Consider the following 18,198-nt stretch of genomic DNA (forward strand, 5'->3'; position numbering starts at 1 on the left):
TTCTTAAGGCGTATTAGGAAAACACTGTACAATGGAATGGAGCACTAACTGAATTTCTCCAGTGCTGTATCAGTAACTAACTTTTTAAAGAGAGAGTGTAAATGAAATTTCAATTTATAATTATTACATACCTTCACTTTCTCGTGTGTGTTAACATTACATTGGGTATAATTTGTCCACGTTCTATTGCTTTCTGGATGTCTAAACCAGTTTCCATCTTGGTCACAGATCTTTGTAACTTTTTCTTTAATATTAAAAAAGAAAAAGGTAATTAGTTAACCTAGGGTTTGCTAGTTAGATGTCAAAGATATTTGAAAATAAATTCTGCTTTTACCTGAAGGATCAAAATCCTGAAAGTAATCAGGGCAGTGCTGCATTGATTCGGTTCCTGCAGCAACATCATTCCAGCACAGCCATCCATCCCAGGTTCTGTTGCAGTAAATGCCTTAAGGAGAAAGTACAGATTAGGGTTCGCTAACCGCTTCTACTTAGACGTGAAGCCACAGAGTCTTAATAGTGGGTTCACACTGACATGGAATAAAGACTGTCTATTGAAAATGAAGACATCATATAAAATCTATAGCAACAACTTAGATTTTTCACCAAGTAATCATTAGAATAACTAATTGCTAAATTAAATGTAGAAATAGCTGAAAAAAATATAAAAAGTTTCGCTTTAATTCTAGTTCTCAAAGATAGCTACTTATTCAATAAATCAGTGGTCTTTGCCGGTTGTCCTTAACCTGAAAGTAGTGGTTAATTAGCATTCCTATGCTTGAAAATAAAAAAATATCGGAAATCAGAAACATATTTTATTTTAGAAACTGCGTTCTTAGGCCAAGGTGTTAGTATATTCTGAACCAAAGAAGTGAATGTTCCAATGTTTCCTATTTCATCATATTAACCCTGACACATAGTTATTTAGGCCCCTCCACCAAATTCTAGCACTCACTTTCCTTCCTTTTCTTTTCAAATGGAATAGAGTGTTTATTTATTTATTTTAAATGTTTTGGTGCAGAAGATTGACCCTGAGCTAACATCTGTGCCAATCTTCCTCTATTTTGCATGTGGGTCGGCACCATGGCAAGGCTTGATGAGTGATGTGTAGGTGTGCACCTGGGATCTAAACCCATGAACACCGGGCTGCCAGTGGAGCGAGGGAACTTAACCACTATGCCACCGGGCCAGCCCCAGTGAGTGTTTAATAAAAAACTTCTTACATGAAAAAATATAAAATTGTTTAAAGGCATAGAGAAATAAAATGATCATTGTTCCAAAGATCTAACAGTCTAGAATCAAAGAAAGTAATTTTCCACCTTGTCAGGTAAGCACACATTGATAGAAACCTGAACGCTACATGGGATGTTTATTTTTTTAACAGATTTTTACAGCACTCTCAGAATCAATCTAGCCTTCATGGAAGTAAGAAAGATTCTCTTGACCTGAAAGTCTAAATAATTCTCAATTTTTAAAAAAACCTCAGATAACCTCAGTTTTCTCTCTTGTGATTTTCAAATACTTATTTAAATAGTTTGCATCCATCTATTACTAAATAAAATGTGTTTTGTGCCCTAGCAGAGAAAAATTTGCTGATATCACTTTAGAAAGCATCTCAAACGATTCCTTATCACTGCTCCAAAATATTCCATCTGGTTAACAACAACACTGGCAGCATGATAGACTGCAAGGTCCAGAATTTTTCAAACCGTGTTGTATGTCATTTGAGACATGAGAAAGTATTCCATTAAAAAATTTTGTGGTCAGGGGCTGGCTCGGTAGTGTAGCGGTTAAGTTGGCGCACCCTGCTTTGGTGGCCTGGGGTTTGCAGGCCAGGATCCCAGGCACAGACCTGGGCACCACTTATCAAGCCATGCTGTGGCAGGTGTTCCACATATAAAATAGAAGAAGATGTTAGCTCAGGGCCAATCTTCGTGACCGAAAATAGGAAGACTGGTGGCAGATGTTAGCTCAGAGCTAATCTTCCTCAAAAAAACACAAAAAGTTTGTGGTCAAATAAATTTGGGAAACACAAAGTTAAAATAAAGACAGTTCTTTATTGCAAGACATGCTAGAGTATTTAAAATTACAAAGAGCATTATGAAGCTCCAAGAGGAAGATTTACAATGCAGTGATCCTAAACTCATTTTATCACAAAATTGTTTTATTATGAAACTCTCATAGAGATATTCCTATTGTTCAACAATTAGATTTGAAGCCTGCTTTTACATATATCTAGATAATCTGGAAGGTGTTAATTCAATAGTTTTAAACTAATAACACTGAGATTTTAATGAAATAAAGTAAAAAGCCAGATCAGTTAACACAGAATTTGAATATAATTTTTAATTACTTGATAATTTGACCACTATTGACCTAATATTAGATAATTTGCCATTGTCTGGTGTATTTTAAAGATATTTTTTAACTGGCTGAGTATCTTATAATAAAAATGTTTGGACAGGTATGTCTAAATACTTCTCCAAAGATGAAGTAATTTTATTATTCAGTTAAATTAAGATTCTAAAAGTTGACCAATGTAGAAAAATCACCTTTTTCTCTTTCTCACAAGCAAGTTCATTTTAACAGTTAAAAATAGTAATAATAACCTACTTATAACATTAAATTTATATAAGAAACAGTATGTATTATACTATCAAATATTTTCCCCCAAATTTTAAGATTTTTGTTTCCAATGATAATTTATCACTTTAGAAATATCTAAAATCTTTTCATTTTGCTTGGTTTCACTGTGAGTTTTGCGTTTTATACCTTGAAGATGACCCTGTCTTTAGGGTTGGCAGGTAAAAGACAGAGCCTGTTTTTGGTTTTGGTTTTTGCTGAATCTGGCAACGCTACTTCAGCTACTTATATTTGCATCCTCAGAATTGAAGCAAATATCTGGCACTTAATACGCCCTCAATACATGTGACAAAAATATCTAAAGAACACATTATGGAAACAGAAGCACTTAGATTTCATTAGCTTTGCTACCAAATGTCCTATGCAAAGTATGTGTTTGGCCAAAAAAAAAAAAAACTGTTTGTCATTCTGTTATGCAAGCTCCTATGAAGATTGTGAAAAAAGGAAACACAGATTCCATAAACTGAAAATCGACGGTCAGTGATTCAATTCAAGACATATACTTATTTGATATTTTAAATATCTTTATTTATCCCTAAAAATACCCCTGTTGCACATAGTTTATTTACATAGAATTTTCTAAAAGGAGCAAGATAAATTATGTCATAAATATTCTCCATAAATAAATAGCTAAAACTGCAGATATACCAGAAAAACTAGAAGCTAACACATTTTTAATAAGGAAGCTAAGGAACCCATAATGATGTAATGGGGTAGTTTAAAAAAATATATATATATATATCAAATACATTTAAAATTAAATAGTCATGTTTACCTTCTATTTGTTGAATAGGGTCTTGCATAATTTTTTGGTAACATTCATATTGAGCTGTCATGATTTTATTTCTAGTAACACTCAACTGAATTGAGTCATCAGGGATCTCTTCTTCTGATTCTGCTGTGACAAGAATCTAAGGAATTAAAAAAAAATAAAACTTCAGAATTGTGAGAATGTCTGTGGGAGGCTGGCTGTCACCGTGGAAAACTCTAAGTGCAGTGATGTACTGCGTGGTCAGCTGGCTCTAAGGGGAACTCCCTGATTCAGTGTTTGCCAGTTTCCATGGTACAAATATCCCCACCATGTCCAATTTGAGGCCACCTATAAGAAGTTGCCACTGGCAGCGTGGGGAAGCACAGTCAGCAGTCGGCTCTCAGCAGCCTGTGGGAGCTGGCTCCAAGACATGTTCTGGAATGCAGGCTGAGCTGTGTTCAAAACCCACCTCTACTTTTTCTCCTGCTCTGTGAATGTAGGCAAGATTCTTAACCCCCTAAGCCTCTGCTTTCTTAGGTAAAATGAGATGAAATAGTATTAAGACAACAGAGGGGAAGTATCTAGCATTTAATTACGAGGTAAATGCTCAAAATTGTTGTCATTTTTATCACTATATTTTGATAATCAAAATAATGACAAGTTCATCTATGATGCTGGTAAATAGAATTTTTATTGTATGCATATCAATAAAGTTTTTGGACAAAGTCTATGTTTATGTTCTTCCAATTTAGTAGCACTATTTTAAGCTTCACTTCCACTTTAATTTCTATGATTTTTCCCCATTTTATGATATGAGTCCAGTAAAAATATCTCTTAAATCTTATTTTTCCTTCACTTTTCCATTATTTCTATTAACTATTTTCTATAAGCAGTTATCTTTCTACTCTTATTTTGTTCTCTTGTTCTTGATTTTCTCTTCTCTACCAGGAAGCTGAATTTAGTAAAGTCTGAATAGTAATATTCCCTCAGCGTGTAGCACCACTGAAGTTTCACCATCTCCTGACCACCATTTAACATTAACTCTTTCCTCTTTTTTTGGTTTCAATTTCCTAATAAGGATTTCTGCAGCAGGCGTGCTGCACAAGTAATAAATGGAAATTTATAACATCAAGAAAATTAATATTTTTTTCTCTTGTTCTCAGGAAGTTTATAGAACTGCATAAAACCTGTATCATTTTTACTCTTGCTTAAAATAAGAACTCAGATTTGAACACCATCTGAATGAACTCAAGAGAAACGGTCACAATTTCTTAAATTACAATAATCAGATTGGTAATCGGTTCCAGAATTACCTACAGGAAACCAGTGTTGGCCAGAGCAGCTCATTGGCATGCTCAATGGAGGGTGTGAGCTGAAGAAACAGAAGAGCTGTTTCTTGAATTCTGGTCTATTTACCTAAGATAACATCTAAGAAGTGCAGAATTTGGACCGCTTGAGACTTGAGAATGTTTTCAAATACAAATGCTAACAGGAATGTAGTCTTGCTTTTTTCCCCGTTTAGGTTTTGTACATTTTGTTGCGTTTCTTTGTTTGAATCTGTGTGGAGTTTGCTTGGTTGGGAACACAAGAGGAGAGAAAATTATTTGCTGGCACAGAATTAGATGAGTTTATGTCTCTTGGTTTCTCATACATGTAATGAGATAAAGGTGCAGTCACTGTTTTAATATGAGAGAGACACAGAAAAAATATGAACAAAATATTTCTGTAAATAAAAATAAATTAAATGTATAAGGCATATGACCCCTCCAGTATAGCAATTGCTTTTCAGTCATCCATAGTCTATCCTCCACTTCCGGTCCCACATAGCCCCATATACCTGCAGAGGCAGGCATGAGAGCAAACACTCACAGCCATAGCTGCTCCAAACTTAGCATCAGTGCCCGTCAGAAAATGGACACTTCATACTTGTTTGAATGAATAGCTGAGGAAATTAATTTAAAATATAGTGCATGGTTCTGAATCGCTTTTCAGTCAATATAAGTCAATCAGTTGGCAGAATGGGAGAAAAATCAACAGGTTGGAATCTGCTTTTCTGATAGATTTAACTTAGAATCAACAGATCTGGTTGAAAATATTTTACCTGCTACTACAACAGTACTATAGAGCCATTCTGATAATTACTTTCCACTGGTGTCTTGAGCATGGGTATCCACTGACCTTCCTCACTTTGACGTCCCCTGCTCACACACCCTGCCCACCATCCTATAGTGCCTGCTGTCGGATTAATCGCCTAAAAGTGCCCACTGAAAGGAAATGAATTATTGCTGTATTGATTGGATATAAAAATTTACTTAATTTATGCATCAAATATGTGCATGTCATTTTGTTGTCATTAACCGTTATCAATTATTGGTATATTGGAAGTGAAAACAGAAATAATCAGAGATAGGGAGATACATTAGAGGAATTTATGCTTACCATAAAAAAAGGCAAGAGAAACACAAAATACAGGATACACTTTTTCTCCATCATTAAAGCCAAAATGAAATATGCTATATAATATAAATCAAACTGCAATAGAAAATGAAAGAAATATAATTCATCAATATTGTGAAATATAGATGGTTCTCAATGGATAATTTCTTTTAAAACTACACAATAATTTTGCTTTAAAGGTTTCATTAATAGTCTTACGTTTTACAAATGTTAAGAGCATCATGGCTTAAAGTACTAAAGAACTTAATTAAATACATTTTAATTTAATTAGCCTTACCATCAGGAAAGCTTCTTACATATATATTTTTAAGTAATTAGAAAACATCTTGCTTTCTTTTCCTTTACCAAAATTGAGATAAAATGATTAAAATACCAAAATAAAGAGTTTCACAAGAACACAAAAAAAAGCTTACCTTTATTTCCTATGAGTATTAATCTCATTTTTATTTTTCTGATTAATTTAAGGGAGAAAATCGTTCTCAGGTCAATTTCTTGGGAATCAACATGCATATGTCATAAAAATGGCCTTATAATTTAATACAAATTATTCTTCATTTCAGGATTCAATTGGTTTTTTTTAATCAGGAAATAAAAGATTCCCTAAGTCATCTACATTACTAAAATAAGTTTACAGGAGATGGGCAATACCAAATAAAAGTCTTTCTGTTAAATATTTCTAATGGGAGATACGATTCTGAGCTAATGAATAATAACGTCTAAAACACCACTCCCTACCTTCTTAATTCTAAGATACAAACATTGCTAAGGTAAAGTGTATATTGCTTACTCCCTATAAGGCTCCTGAGCAACCTACTCTCACAGTATTCTTATGAGATATAAATGATCACTTATTTAACTGAATGTGTAAAAAATATTTTTCAAAGAAGATAAAAAAATTCCAATCAGTAGATATTTGTCAGTGAACTAAGCACTTGGATTTAATTTCATTAGGAAACTTGTCATGATTTTTGTTACAGGGCAAATATAAGAATAAGAATCATAAAAATCTTTCCACATGCTTTGATTATTTTTATTATCACAAGCAACGAGAGCACATCATTAACTAGCACGGAGAATCTGTGCCATTGCTTGCCCTCACCAATTACTCACCTAGAAGCAGCTTTTCTTTTTAATTGTAGCAATCTTCCAAATAATGTTTTCTCTTCTATCAGCTATATTGGGTTTTTCTTACTAATTGACCTTAAGAAAAATATAACCAAAAAATCAAGAAGCATTGTATTAATTTTAAATATAAAAAAAGTAGCATGAGGAAAACAATGAATCAAAGTTTTTGCAATTCAGTAATTAATGAGTTGATATGTTAGTTTTTATTGCATTGTACTATGAGAAAATCTAATTTTCCAGGACTTACAAGCACAATTGTCTCCAGACTCAAATCACATTTTCTCTTGGATCATATTCGACATCGTCTTGAGGAATTTCTTAAATCCACGGGTCATGACCTGAAATATTGATTGATATAATAATTTAACATTATTTTAATAAACCAAAATCATTTCCATCATAAATTGAAATTTTCAAAGAAAATACCACTTTCAAAATGATATTTTTATTAAGCTATTCCAATTTTTTTTTTTAAAGATTGGCACCTAAGCTAATATCTGTTGCCAATTTTTTTTCTTCTCTTCTCCCCCAAGTTCCCCAGTACACAGTTGTATATTCTAGTTGTAGGTCTTTCTGGTTGTGCTATGTAGGACACCACTTCAGCAGGGCTTGATGAGCAGTGATATGTACGCACCCAGGATATGAACCAGGGAAAACCTGGGCCGCCAAGCAGAGTATGCAAACTTAACCATTCAGCCAGAGGGTTCGCACTAAGCTACTCCAATTACTCAAAATCTCTTTTGCTTACAATATATTTGAATTTTGTCACAAATATTTGTTGTTTTCCATTATTTGGAGAAACTTACATCAATTTTCATTTATCCAGGATTGTTGAGACACTGAGCAATTAACTGAATATTTTAAGTAAATTTCAAAAAACTAGAACATGATAAAAAGTCTTTTAAATTAAACAATAGCTTAGTCTTCCTTTGAATAACTTTATCTAATCATTTATTGGGATGTGTTATTAGTCTTAGTTCCGTATGTCTATTTCCCTTGCTGGTATGGTTTCTGAAAGCCAGAAACCGTATCTGATTGATTTTTGTATTCTTTGTGCCTGGCAGTTAATTTACATTTGGTGTACAAATGAATGAATAAATAAATGAAAAAGTGAATCAATAAAGTACTTTAGGATTTTAAACTTACAACCAAGAATGCTAATCATAACTATTAATTAACTGTCGTTTCTTCTAGTAGAAGGCTTTAGATGGTGTTTGAATCTATACTGACAATGAAAATTGGAAAAAAAGTTCTTATATCAGCATGTTTACTTTCTTACAAGATAATGTCCTGAAAACTATTCAGTTTTCGAGTTCTGTGGTGGTTTTGATATTGAATAAACAGTAATGTACTGTACTGACTTTGGAAGTCATAAAGTTAAGCCAAATTGAAGACATTGGTAATTTACGTTTTTCTGTATTAAATATATATAGTCCAGGAATATACAAGTAAGAATGTAAACAAATGTTATTCTCTTTGGAAGTAAGATAGGTGTTTATGCAACAATGTTTTGATTACACATGAGTCAAGATTAAATTACCTTTAATATGTACATGGGCTCAAAACTCGAAGTGGAAAGTTCTTCAAAAAATATGTTTAGAGTTTTCCCAAACCCGACATATTTGAAAAACATTTCACCCAACACTAGCAGGTATTTTTGTTGCTTATCTAATAGGCTTCAAAATCAGAGATCCAAAATATCTTAGTGAAATCTCTTAGTGTTCGCTGGATCATCTTGGCACCAATAATTCAAGAGGGATTTATTCAACTCACAAAATATTCATCAATGCAAATAATTCCACTTTTATAGTTTTCCTTCTTCACCCTATTTCCTAGTGATTGGGAAAATGTGCTCCTAGGAACAAGGTTGTATCTTGCACTATGTAAACTTGCGGCACATCTAATTAAGAGGGCAGATCTATGGCCCCTGGTTTTATCAAGGATGCAGCAACGAGTTTGGGTGGCAGACTTTCAAACACATGGTGGATAGCTGTACTCTCCCTGAGATCTGGCAATGTCCATTTTATGTGGTGATCCAGTCACTTGAGTCATCTTCTCTCTCAAGGCCCTATCAAATTTTCCAGCCAGCAGACACATGTGGTGAGTGGTCCAAAATGGAGGAATCACCCCTTTAACTAAGAGTTCTTTAGGTCAATAATGGAGGGATCATGACTGGCCAGGTAGATAATACCATTGCAGATACGTCTGAAGTTCAGGTTAGACTGAGTCTCATATTGGTAGATGTAATGACATGACCGTTATCAGGAGAAGCATATTTGATTGGTTCTTGGCATACTGCCTCTAATACGCTCATTTAGCAAATGGATCTCTTTTCTATATTTAGCTTATTCCAAATTTATCTTTGCTAAAATACATTTGATATTAACTGACCAAAACTATTGAGCAAATCATTGTAAACCTCTTTCAGATCTTGTTAAATTATTTACTGATAACTGAGTCACATGCTGCCTCATGAAATATAGTAGCAGCTCTCATTCAATTTTGAGGAAAGATAAAATACATACTTAAAGGAGGTCAAGTCAAATGAATAAATCTGCCGGTGTATTTTTCCTACTGGGCTCAGGTTTGTTGGTAGGTAAAGGACTTCTTCAAAACTGAGAAAGCTCTAATTTAAACTCTGAAGTGAATTTGTAATCACAATGGTATAGTATTAGTTACTGGCATTTTCTCTTTCTAACTGCTAGCCCCACGGATCCTGTAAGTACTATTTTATTTTCACTTCTCAAAATTAAACAAAGTGGAAGATTTCTCTCTACTGCTAGAAACAAAATAATTTTTACACATGGAATAAAAAATAGCTTATTTCTAAATAGTCCTATGCAATTTGCCCAGAGAATCGCCAACATAAAATAGAAATAATTTATCTCATCACAGAAAACTTTGAGAAATGAAGAATGTCTTAAAATCTCAAATAGCTTTTGAAATATAGCTTCCTAGTCACTCAGGGCTTTATGTAACATCATTCTGGTTTCATTTCTTAAAATCACCATAGATCCACAACACAAGTCATTTTTCATGGATCTGTGTTTCCAAGTTCATAAATTTCAACCAATCTTCTTGGCTTACTTCAGTGTAAAGGGATGTTTTATTCTACATAAAAATTATCAGTCAGTGTGACTTAATCAATACTAATTTATCAGAACACAAAACACAAATTCTGTAAATGCATCTTAATGCCTTACAAACTGGCTTCTTATCTTCCCAAAGTTTTATTATTCCTAAAAACACTTTCCATAAATTTATTTTTCTTTATAATAATTCTTATTTTTAGTTGAGTCACCCAAACATAATATTAAAAGTGTATGTTCACTCCAAGATTAAGAAAAAAAAGAAAACTTTCATCTTCCACTCCTCCATTCTCCATTTCCAAAGTATCTCGAATTTTTACAGGCCCTGAGCCATATTCTTTTCTCCATTTATTTACCCAGTCACTATAAAGTTGGCTAACACAAGCATTTCCCCACATATCTAATTTGCCATTAAGTATCCTGAACCTTTGTTCGAGCAAAATGAGGCTGTTTCCTATCTAATACATGCCTTCTTTTATGGCGTATTGAACAAGCTACATTTCTCCTGAATCAAAGCAAAGAATAAGTGCTTTTCCCCAATTCCAATATTCCACACTTGTATGGCAAATAGAAACTTCTTTCTGTCATTCTATACTATGAAGAATACATTGTGTCACTGAGAAAAATGTCAAAGTACAAGATCCTGGTTACCTTTATTCTGTCCTCACTGCTTATTTTTTGGTAAAAGCTCAGACTTCATGCTAGAATTATTCATGCAAATTACTGTCTTTATTTCCGATAGAGTCTTTGAGAAAGAAATGTCAGTGTAAGATTTCAATTCCCCACTCCCAGCCTGGCCTAGAATGTCCCTAACACTTTCAATACACGAAGAGGTAAGAAAATTAAAATATAAAGAGACTTCTCATTCCTAACGATCCGTTACTCATGTAAGAAACTCAAACTATAAGCCCTTTTTTGTAATATCACTTGGAGCTTGCATTATTTTTCAGGCTGTTGAATGAACAGGTACCAAATCACTGATGTAGTGTAAACCAGCGTTCCTCAAAGTGTGGGTTCACGGATCCCTGCTTGAGGATCACCACCAGAACTTGCTGAACATGTTAGAGTGTCTAGGCCCCACCACAGACCCTCTGAATCAGAATCTTCGGGAGATGAACTTGGGAATCTGCATTTTTAGTAAGCACCCGGGGAAATTCTTGGCCTGTTAGATTTTGGGAAGCACAATATAAATACATCATCCTCATTGGGCATGCTGAAACCTGGACAGACTTAAATTCATTCCTCTAAGTACTGACCAGACTACTTGAAAAAGAACTATCAAGTATAAATCAAGCAAAATATTCTGCAATGTTCCGAGGCACAATTAATGTCCCAGAACTCCCAGAACAAGTTATCCAAATATCTATTTTAAAACGTATCATGTCATGTTGTAATTATTCCTTTGTGTGTCTGTTTGTGCCACTAGATTGTGAGCACAGTAAGAATAGGACTTGCATCATTACCATCTTGGTGACTCCAAACCCTAGCAGAGCCAGGGCATAAAGAGGTTACAGAGAAAGTGTATTTTGAGTGGATTACTTACAAAATGAATTTAATCAAATTGAAGAAACCTGGTGTTTTAGGATGTTCTTAATCCTCTCAAGCATATTATAATTTTCTGACACCTTTAAATAAATATCATTCCTGGGGCTGGCCCCGTGGCTGAGTGGTCAAGTTCTCGCGCTCCGTTGCAGGCAGCCCAGTGTTTTGTTGGTTCGAATCCTGGGCGCGGACACGGTACTGCTCATCAAGCCACGCTGAGGCAGCGTCCCACATGCCACAACTAGAAGGACCCACAACTAAAGAATATACAACTATGTACAGAGGGGCTTTGGGGAGAAAAAGGAAAAAATAAATATATCATTCCTGGATTCTACTCCTAGAAATTCTGATTCAGTTCATCTTGATTGGGGCCCAGGGATAAGCATTTTTTCAGGTTTTCCAGGTGATTCTAATGTATAGCTACAATTGAGAACCAGTGGTACAGATGGAAAAGTCCTGTGGTAGGCAGAATAATGAGGCCCCAAATATTTGCATGCCTTAATCCCCAGAATCTGTGATTTTAAGGTTATGGACCTTAAAATAGAAAGATTATCCTAGATTATTGTGAATTATCCTGGTAGGCCTAAATGAATCATTTGAACCCTTCAAAGTAGAAAAAGAATGTTGAGGAGTCAGAGAGATGCAGCAGAAAAGAAAGCTGAAGAGATAACACGAGATAAGGAATTGATGCCCTGCTGCTGGCTCCGCCAGATCTATAGAACTATGAGGGTGTTGGTTTAAGCCACTAAGTTTGTGGCAGTTTGTTACAACTGTAGTAGAAGACTAATCACAAATCCTCACCTGATCAAGAATTACATTTTCTCTCCAAACTTAAGTGGTAAGTTTCTGCTTCTCACTGACTGGTCATCTCTCCCAACTTTGGAAATCATAGTGCAAGGCAGTCACATTAGCTAGCAGCATCTCTTTCCAGCTGCTCCTAAATTGCTTTGTGATTTTGAGAAAATCAATTCAACTCTTTTCTGCTTGGTTTGTCCAACTAGAAAATGAGTACTGAACTTGATCTTTAGCTCTGTTTTCTATTGCATACTTGTTAGAAGATGTATGCTGGCATCAGAGAGACATCGCTTCAAATTCCAGTTCTTGCAGCACTTAACCTCTCTAAACCTATCTCCTGACAGGAAAATGGGTGTACAAACAGTGGCTCAATCAATGTGGCCTAGAATTTTTATAACTTGTCTGGTCAAGTTGTTTTATTTTTATTTTTTTAATTTAATTTTATGCATGTGTGAGGAAGATTGGCCCTGAGCTAACATCTGTTGCCAATGTTCCTCTTTTTGCTTGAGGTAGATTGTCTCTGAGCTAATATCCGTGCCAACCTTTCTCTATTTTATGTGGGACACCACCACAGCATGGCTTGACAGGTGGTGCTAGGTCTGTGCCTGGAATACAAACCTGCGATCCCTGGACCACTGAAGCAGAGCACACAAATTTAACGGCTACACCACCCGGCTGACCCCTAGTCAGGTTGTTTTAAATGTTAAATTACATGACAGATATAAAGAACATGTTCATAATAAACTCCCAATAAGCATTAGCTATTGCTATTATCTGCATTATTCTATGATTCTAATTAGTTATGGCAATGATAATCTCAACAGAATGAACCAGGGAAGTACAGTATACATATTTTAGTGACTTGGCCAAGGTCCCCCAGATGCCTAGGGCTGACCCCAAGCTAAGAATTTAGATTCTTTCACTCTAAATTCAGGGCCCTTTGCCCTACACCATACTGACTCAGAGAACTGAGTCATTTATTTGGATAATTAAGGTTTAAAAAGGTCAGGATACGTTTCTATTTTGCTCATTCAGTTCTTTTGCCTAACTATCCAATTTTTTGCGTTTCATTTCACTTTTATTCATCAAACACATTTATATTTTTTCTTACACAATGTCTTATTTTAACTCATTTTCTTAGTAATGTTGTGATAGTAGATTTTTTCTAAACTTACATGAGTAAGTGGCTTGACAACTCAGACTTGCCATTCTGGTAAGTTACCAAAATAAAAACCACATATATTATCTTACTCTCGAGCATTTTAAAATGCATTTTAAATTAAGAAATCCTTCCAGGAATTCAGTTAGTCATCTTACCCTATTTATTGAGCATCTGCTTTTACCTAGTTGTGTAGGGAGATAAAAGTGAATATAAGTTAAGACTTCTGACCTCAACAAAAATACTTATCAAGTTGAAGAGCAGTAATCTTATGCTGATTTTAGAGGCTCAGTTCATTACTTTTAAACACAGCCCGTAGGACTCATTTATGAGGTGCTGAGGGGGATGATTTCATGAACATTTAAGACAGGAAGTTAGTCCTGGCTTCAGTCAATATGCTGTCATTCAATGAGCTTGAGCGAGTTACACCCCTCCCAGGTGTCTCTTTTGTAAAATGAAAGAATAGGACAAGATCAGTTTAAGCCTTGGGTAGGGGTTCAAAATTTATGCAAAAAGAAAAAAGTGGTTGGCATACAGGAATACTTCTGTTCAAAATAACCCAAATCCACAACATCCTTGAAACTAAGTCATTCCTGACACCATCTTTTCTGGCTCAGGAAGACTTTCCGTGGGTCTCCTACCACCAATTGGCCCAGGAGTTTGAGCTGGAATTTGAAGACTGTGGACAGTGGACCTTTTGGCTCCCTGAGTTTTCTCTTGTCACACGGGAGTTCGTGGAAAAGTTATCTAGGCCAAAACAAATCACATCTTGATTTCACCTCATCTTCTACTGCCTCCTTTTAGAACTATTCTTACATTTTAGAGGCCGTTTGGGGAAAGTCTAGCTCTCTCTTCTCCGCTGCAAAAAATCGAAATTAGAAAAGCAAACATACTTCTTCATAAGCTCCCTTGCCAGACTTCTCAGAATGGAATCTAATCAGTTCATCTAGGCCAAGCTAAACTGATTGCTGTCATCATTCGAATAGCCTTAATGCTCCTGGGACTGGAAACCAACAATTTCTGAATTTTGGCTACATTGGGTTTTTATCTCTTTTGCATTTCACAGAAAATGACCTAGGTAAAAATTTAAAAATTACAGAGTGTCAGAAATTACAGGACATGTTAAGAAATGATTCAACAGTGCATAAATTCCACACGGTAATCAATTGAAACAGTAAGAAAGTTTATTACATTTAGTTCATCAAAGTGAGAGGCTGCCCCATTGGTGTAGTGGTTGAGTTCATGCACTCCACTTCAGCGGCCTGGGGTGCACGAGTTTGGGGCCCAGGTGCAGACCTACACACTGCTCATCAAGCCATGGGCAGTATCCCATGTACAAAATAGAGGAGGATTGGCACAGATGTTAGCTCAGCATCAATCTTCCTCGGAAAGAAAGAGGAAGATTGGCAAGAGATGTTAGCTCAGGGTCACTCTTCCTCACAAAGAAAAAAAATCATATGAACGACCAAGTATATAAGCACATCTAATAGCCAATTTTTAAAAGTCAACAAAAATTCTCATAAACACCTCTAGAAGGTATTTTATTTTTAAAGAGACCTGAGTTTAATTATGACTATTAAGTTCTACATGGTAAGAAAACATATATCGTAAATGGTGCTGGGTAGTATTGCCATAAACATCTTTGCTGCAAGCATTTTTGTTGCATAACTAATTGGCTATAAGGCAGTTTTGCCATAAAAGATTAAAAAATAACTGTTGAGAGATTGAGGTGTTTTTGTTTTCTGTTTTTTGGTGCCATTTTTCCATTGATGAATCAACCACCATAAGAGATTAAAAAAAAAATAGCTGGTCACCAGGTTTTTTTTCTTGTCGGTTTCTTTTCATTTCTCCCCTGATGAAGTTCTCGAAGTTACTCCCATTTTTATGTGATATTAATCTTAGCTAGCCCTCATAATGGTCTACACAGTAATGAGCAGATGCTGGTCTTAAAACAGTTAGCGTTTCTTCCAGCTAGCGATGTTTTCTTGATGGCTTTATCAAGCTGACATGACAATGATGTGCCCGAAGAGCTGTGTTTTTATTTTGAAACATACTACATTGCAAGAGAATAAGAGAGCCAAGGGCCTCTTCTCTGAGGGTGCAGAGTTGAACCCACATTTCCCAAAGAACAAAAACACGTGCTTAGTTAAGTACTATCCACAAAAAAAATAAAATCAGTTGTTTGTGCAGTATTACCATGAATCTACATACACGTTTTAAATGTATTCAAATATTTAGTATTTTGTAATAAAGTCTTTTTAATTTTATTTATTTATTCATGTTTTATTATGTCCTTTTTAATTAATATCTCTGTTATTTTTCATGATTTTATCTTTTATGGAAAAATTGTCTTACGGTCAATTAGTTATGTAACGAAAATGCTTGCAGCAAAGATGTCTGCAGCAAAGGTGCTTGCGGGGAAACTACTGACCACGATTGTCAATATTGTCCTATTGACTAGTGAGACAGTTTTCTTTTTTCCAGAGAGATATTGAAATAAATAAAGTAACATCCGACTGATCTTTAATAATTAGCATAACAGAGGGACAACGTGTGATATCAGTTACAAGCAGAGGCAGTAGTTATACTGGTTACAAATGTGAGTTAGCCTTCCTGATGTTAAGACCCAACTCGGCCTCACACTGGCAAGCTAAACAAGTTCTGTAAGAATAGTTTTCTCATTTGCAAAATAGTTCCTAAAGCAGAAGGCTATTGTGAAAATAAAATGAGATAATGCACAAAAACCTTTCAGAACTCAGTAAATGTTAGCTACTATTATATCATGTTAAAATTTTTAGAAATATAAGTAAACTTATGCGTTTTAAGTTATTTGCCATAATTTCAATAGCATTATAGGTGAAAATTAACCCTATATTTTAAGGTGATGGTCATATGCATCTTGGGTTTTTTTATCTTCTACAGAAATAATAATATTTTTTAAATTCTATCACTTAAGTCAGGAAAATATCAAATAAAGCAAATAATAACAAGTATATTCCCAAATATCATGTCCATCTATGATGTTAATATCACTGCATATTTCCTAATATTGAGTTTATATAAACTAAAGCTCTGCAGATTGTTTGTATATGTTGTAATCAGTCACATCTTAAAGAGAATAACATGTTAATCCAATTAAAAACAAGACACAAAATTGCCCAGGTTTGACTTTAATTTTAGGTTGACGATGAAAGCTTTTACCAGCACTGTACTGGAACCCAAAAAAAAAGTTGACTCTGCTTACTTTCTAATCTAATGAACATTCCAGGTTGAATAACCATTAAAGAGAGATAATATTGTGATTAAATTTGGGACTTCATTTTACACTCTGAAGTACTTACTCACGGGAATAATCTTCCCATTGTGGACATAATTAACCATTTTCCGGTGATTTTGGTCACCCTCTTTTTATTGGAAAGAGGCAAGCTGCCAAACCCCAGCCCAATTAGTAAAAGGTGGGAGGGAGCCTAAAAAAAATGCTTTGTACTTGGTGGAGCGCTCTCCCTCCAGGAGATCTAATATGGAAAGAATTGCTTGCTCAAAGAGCATAGAAGCAAAACACATCTTTCTAGCCCTTTGGACTAAGAGCTTTACACTTATTTCCCTTCCACAAAGTTAGGAGTCAAAATCTATGTGAAAACATGCTTTCTTCCACAGATGATGGAATCAAAAAATATATAATTCTGCTGGAATTTTAACTTAACCTAGAAGTCCATCATCAAAATTATGGTATTTTTGGTATTTGGAGCTTTCAATCTTTCTCCAAAAAAATTTTATATGACACCTTTTAGCATTTCTCAGGACTTGGGAAGCACACACGCGCTGCTGATACTGTTGGTCCAGCACGTGTTCTTTTTTTCTCTGATGGAATGAACCTTTCTTCCCAATAGAGAATCTATTCCCTCTGGTTCAAGTGAGGCTGGCTTCCTGGTCACTGAGATAGGAAGTGACTGAAATCTGGGCAGACTAGCACAGTCCTCTGATTTAGATTGGCGTAGGCATGGAAATGTGGTCCAAGCCACGCCATCAGAATTCTCCCTGGGACATCTCTGTTAGTGTTATCAGGGAAGGTTTTCTCTTTCTGCGGAGGTTGCAAAGCAAGGAGAGCATGATTATTGGGCTCCCCTCATGCATCCTTCCTACCACATGGAGAAAACCTATCCCAAAAAATGAAGTCAAGCAGAGGCTATCAGATGAGAGCTGGGGATTGGTGGAGACTGCAGGACGTTAGCGCCCTAGAGTCTGGCCACATCTGAAATCAGCTCCCATAATGGACTTCTTCATCCATGTAACCAGTAAGTTACACTTTATGCCTAAACAAGATTGATTTGTTGTTTTCTCTTGCAACCAAAACATTTCTAACTAACACTACGAGAAATGCTGGTATAATGGAAAGATTACCAAGAAAATTCCATTTTCCATTCTGCCTAGCTTACAGAGCCTGAATATTCTTAGGTTAGTCACTGCCAGGCCTCAGTTTCCTGACCTGTAAAATAAGATGACTTCAAGCTCCTTTCTATCTCGTAATCTAAGTATCTAAAGATTACTCTCTTTTACATCAAAGCAAAGCATCATTATTCATTCCCAAAGCATATTCCAAGCCCAGCTAATAGGAGTGCAGAAACTAACGTTTACACCCA

At 35.2% G+C, this 18,198-nt stretch overlaps 1 protein-coding gene across 3 annotated transcripts in view; it reads right to left on the bottom strand.

Moving 5' to 3' along the window:
- Nucleotides 1–18,198, bottom strand: part of CALCRL (calcitonin receptor like receptor) — a 103,243-nt gene that overhangs the window by 34,653 nt on the left and 50,392 nt on the right. For all 3 annotated transcript variants that reach the window (XM_008518558.2, XM_070580396.1, XM_070580395.1), the window contains 6 exons: nt 7,221–7,311; nt 6,959–7,048; nt 5,831–5,923; nt 3,416–3,551; nt 335–445; nt 132–244 (listed from right to left, as the gene is read on the bottom strand). In XM_008518558.2, the coding sequence (XP_008516780.1) occupies nt 132–244; nt 335–445; nt 3,416–3,551; nt 5,831–5,884 (414 nt within the window). In that variant the 5' untranslated portion in view covers nt 5,885–5,923; nt 6,959–7,048; nt 7,221–7,311. The remainder of the gene's footprint in view (nt 1–131; nt 245–334; nt 446–3,415; nt 3,552–5,830; nt 5,924–6,958; nt 7,049–7,220; nt 7,312–18,198) is intronic.

The sequence above is a fragment of the Equus przewalskii genome, chromosome 17 (assembly GCF_037783145.1).
Source record: "Equus przewalskii isolate Varuska chromosome 17, EquPr2, whole genome shotgun sequence".
In the NCBI taxonomy this organism is placed as follows: Eukaryota; Metazoa; Chordata; class Mammalia; order Perissodactyla; family Equidae; genus Equus; species Equus przewalskii.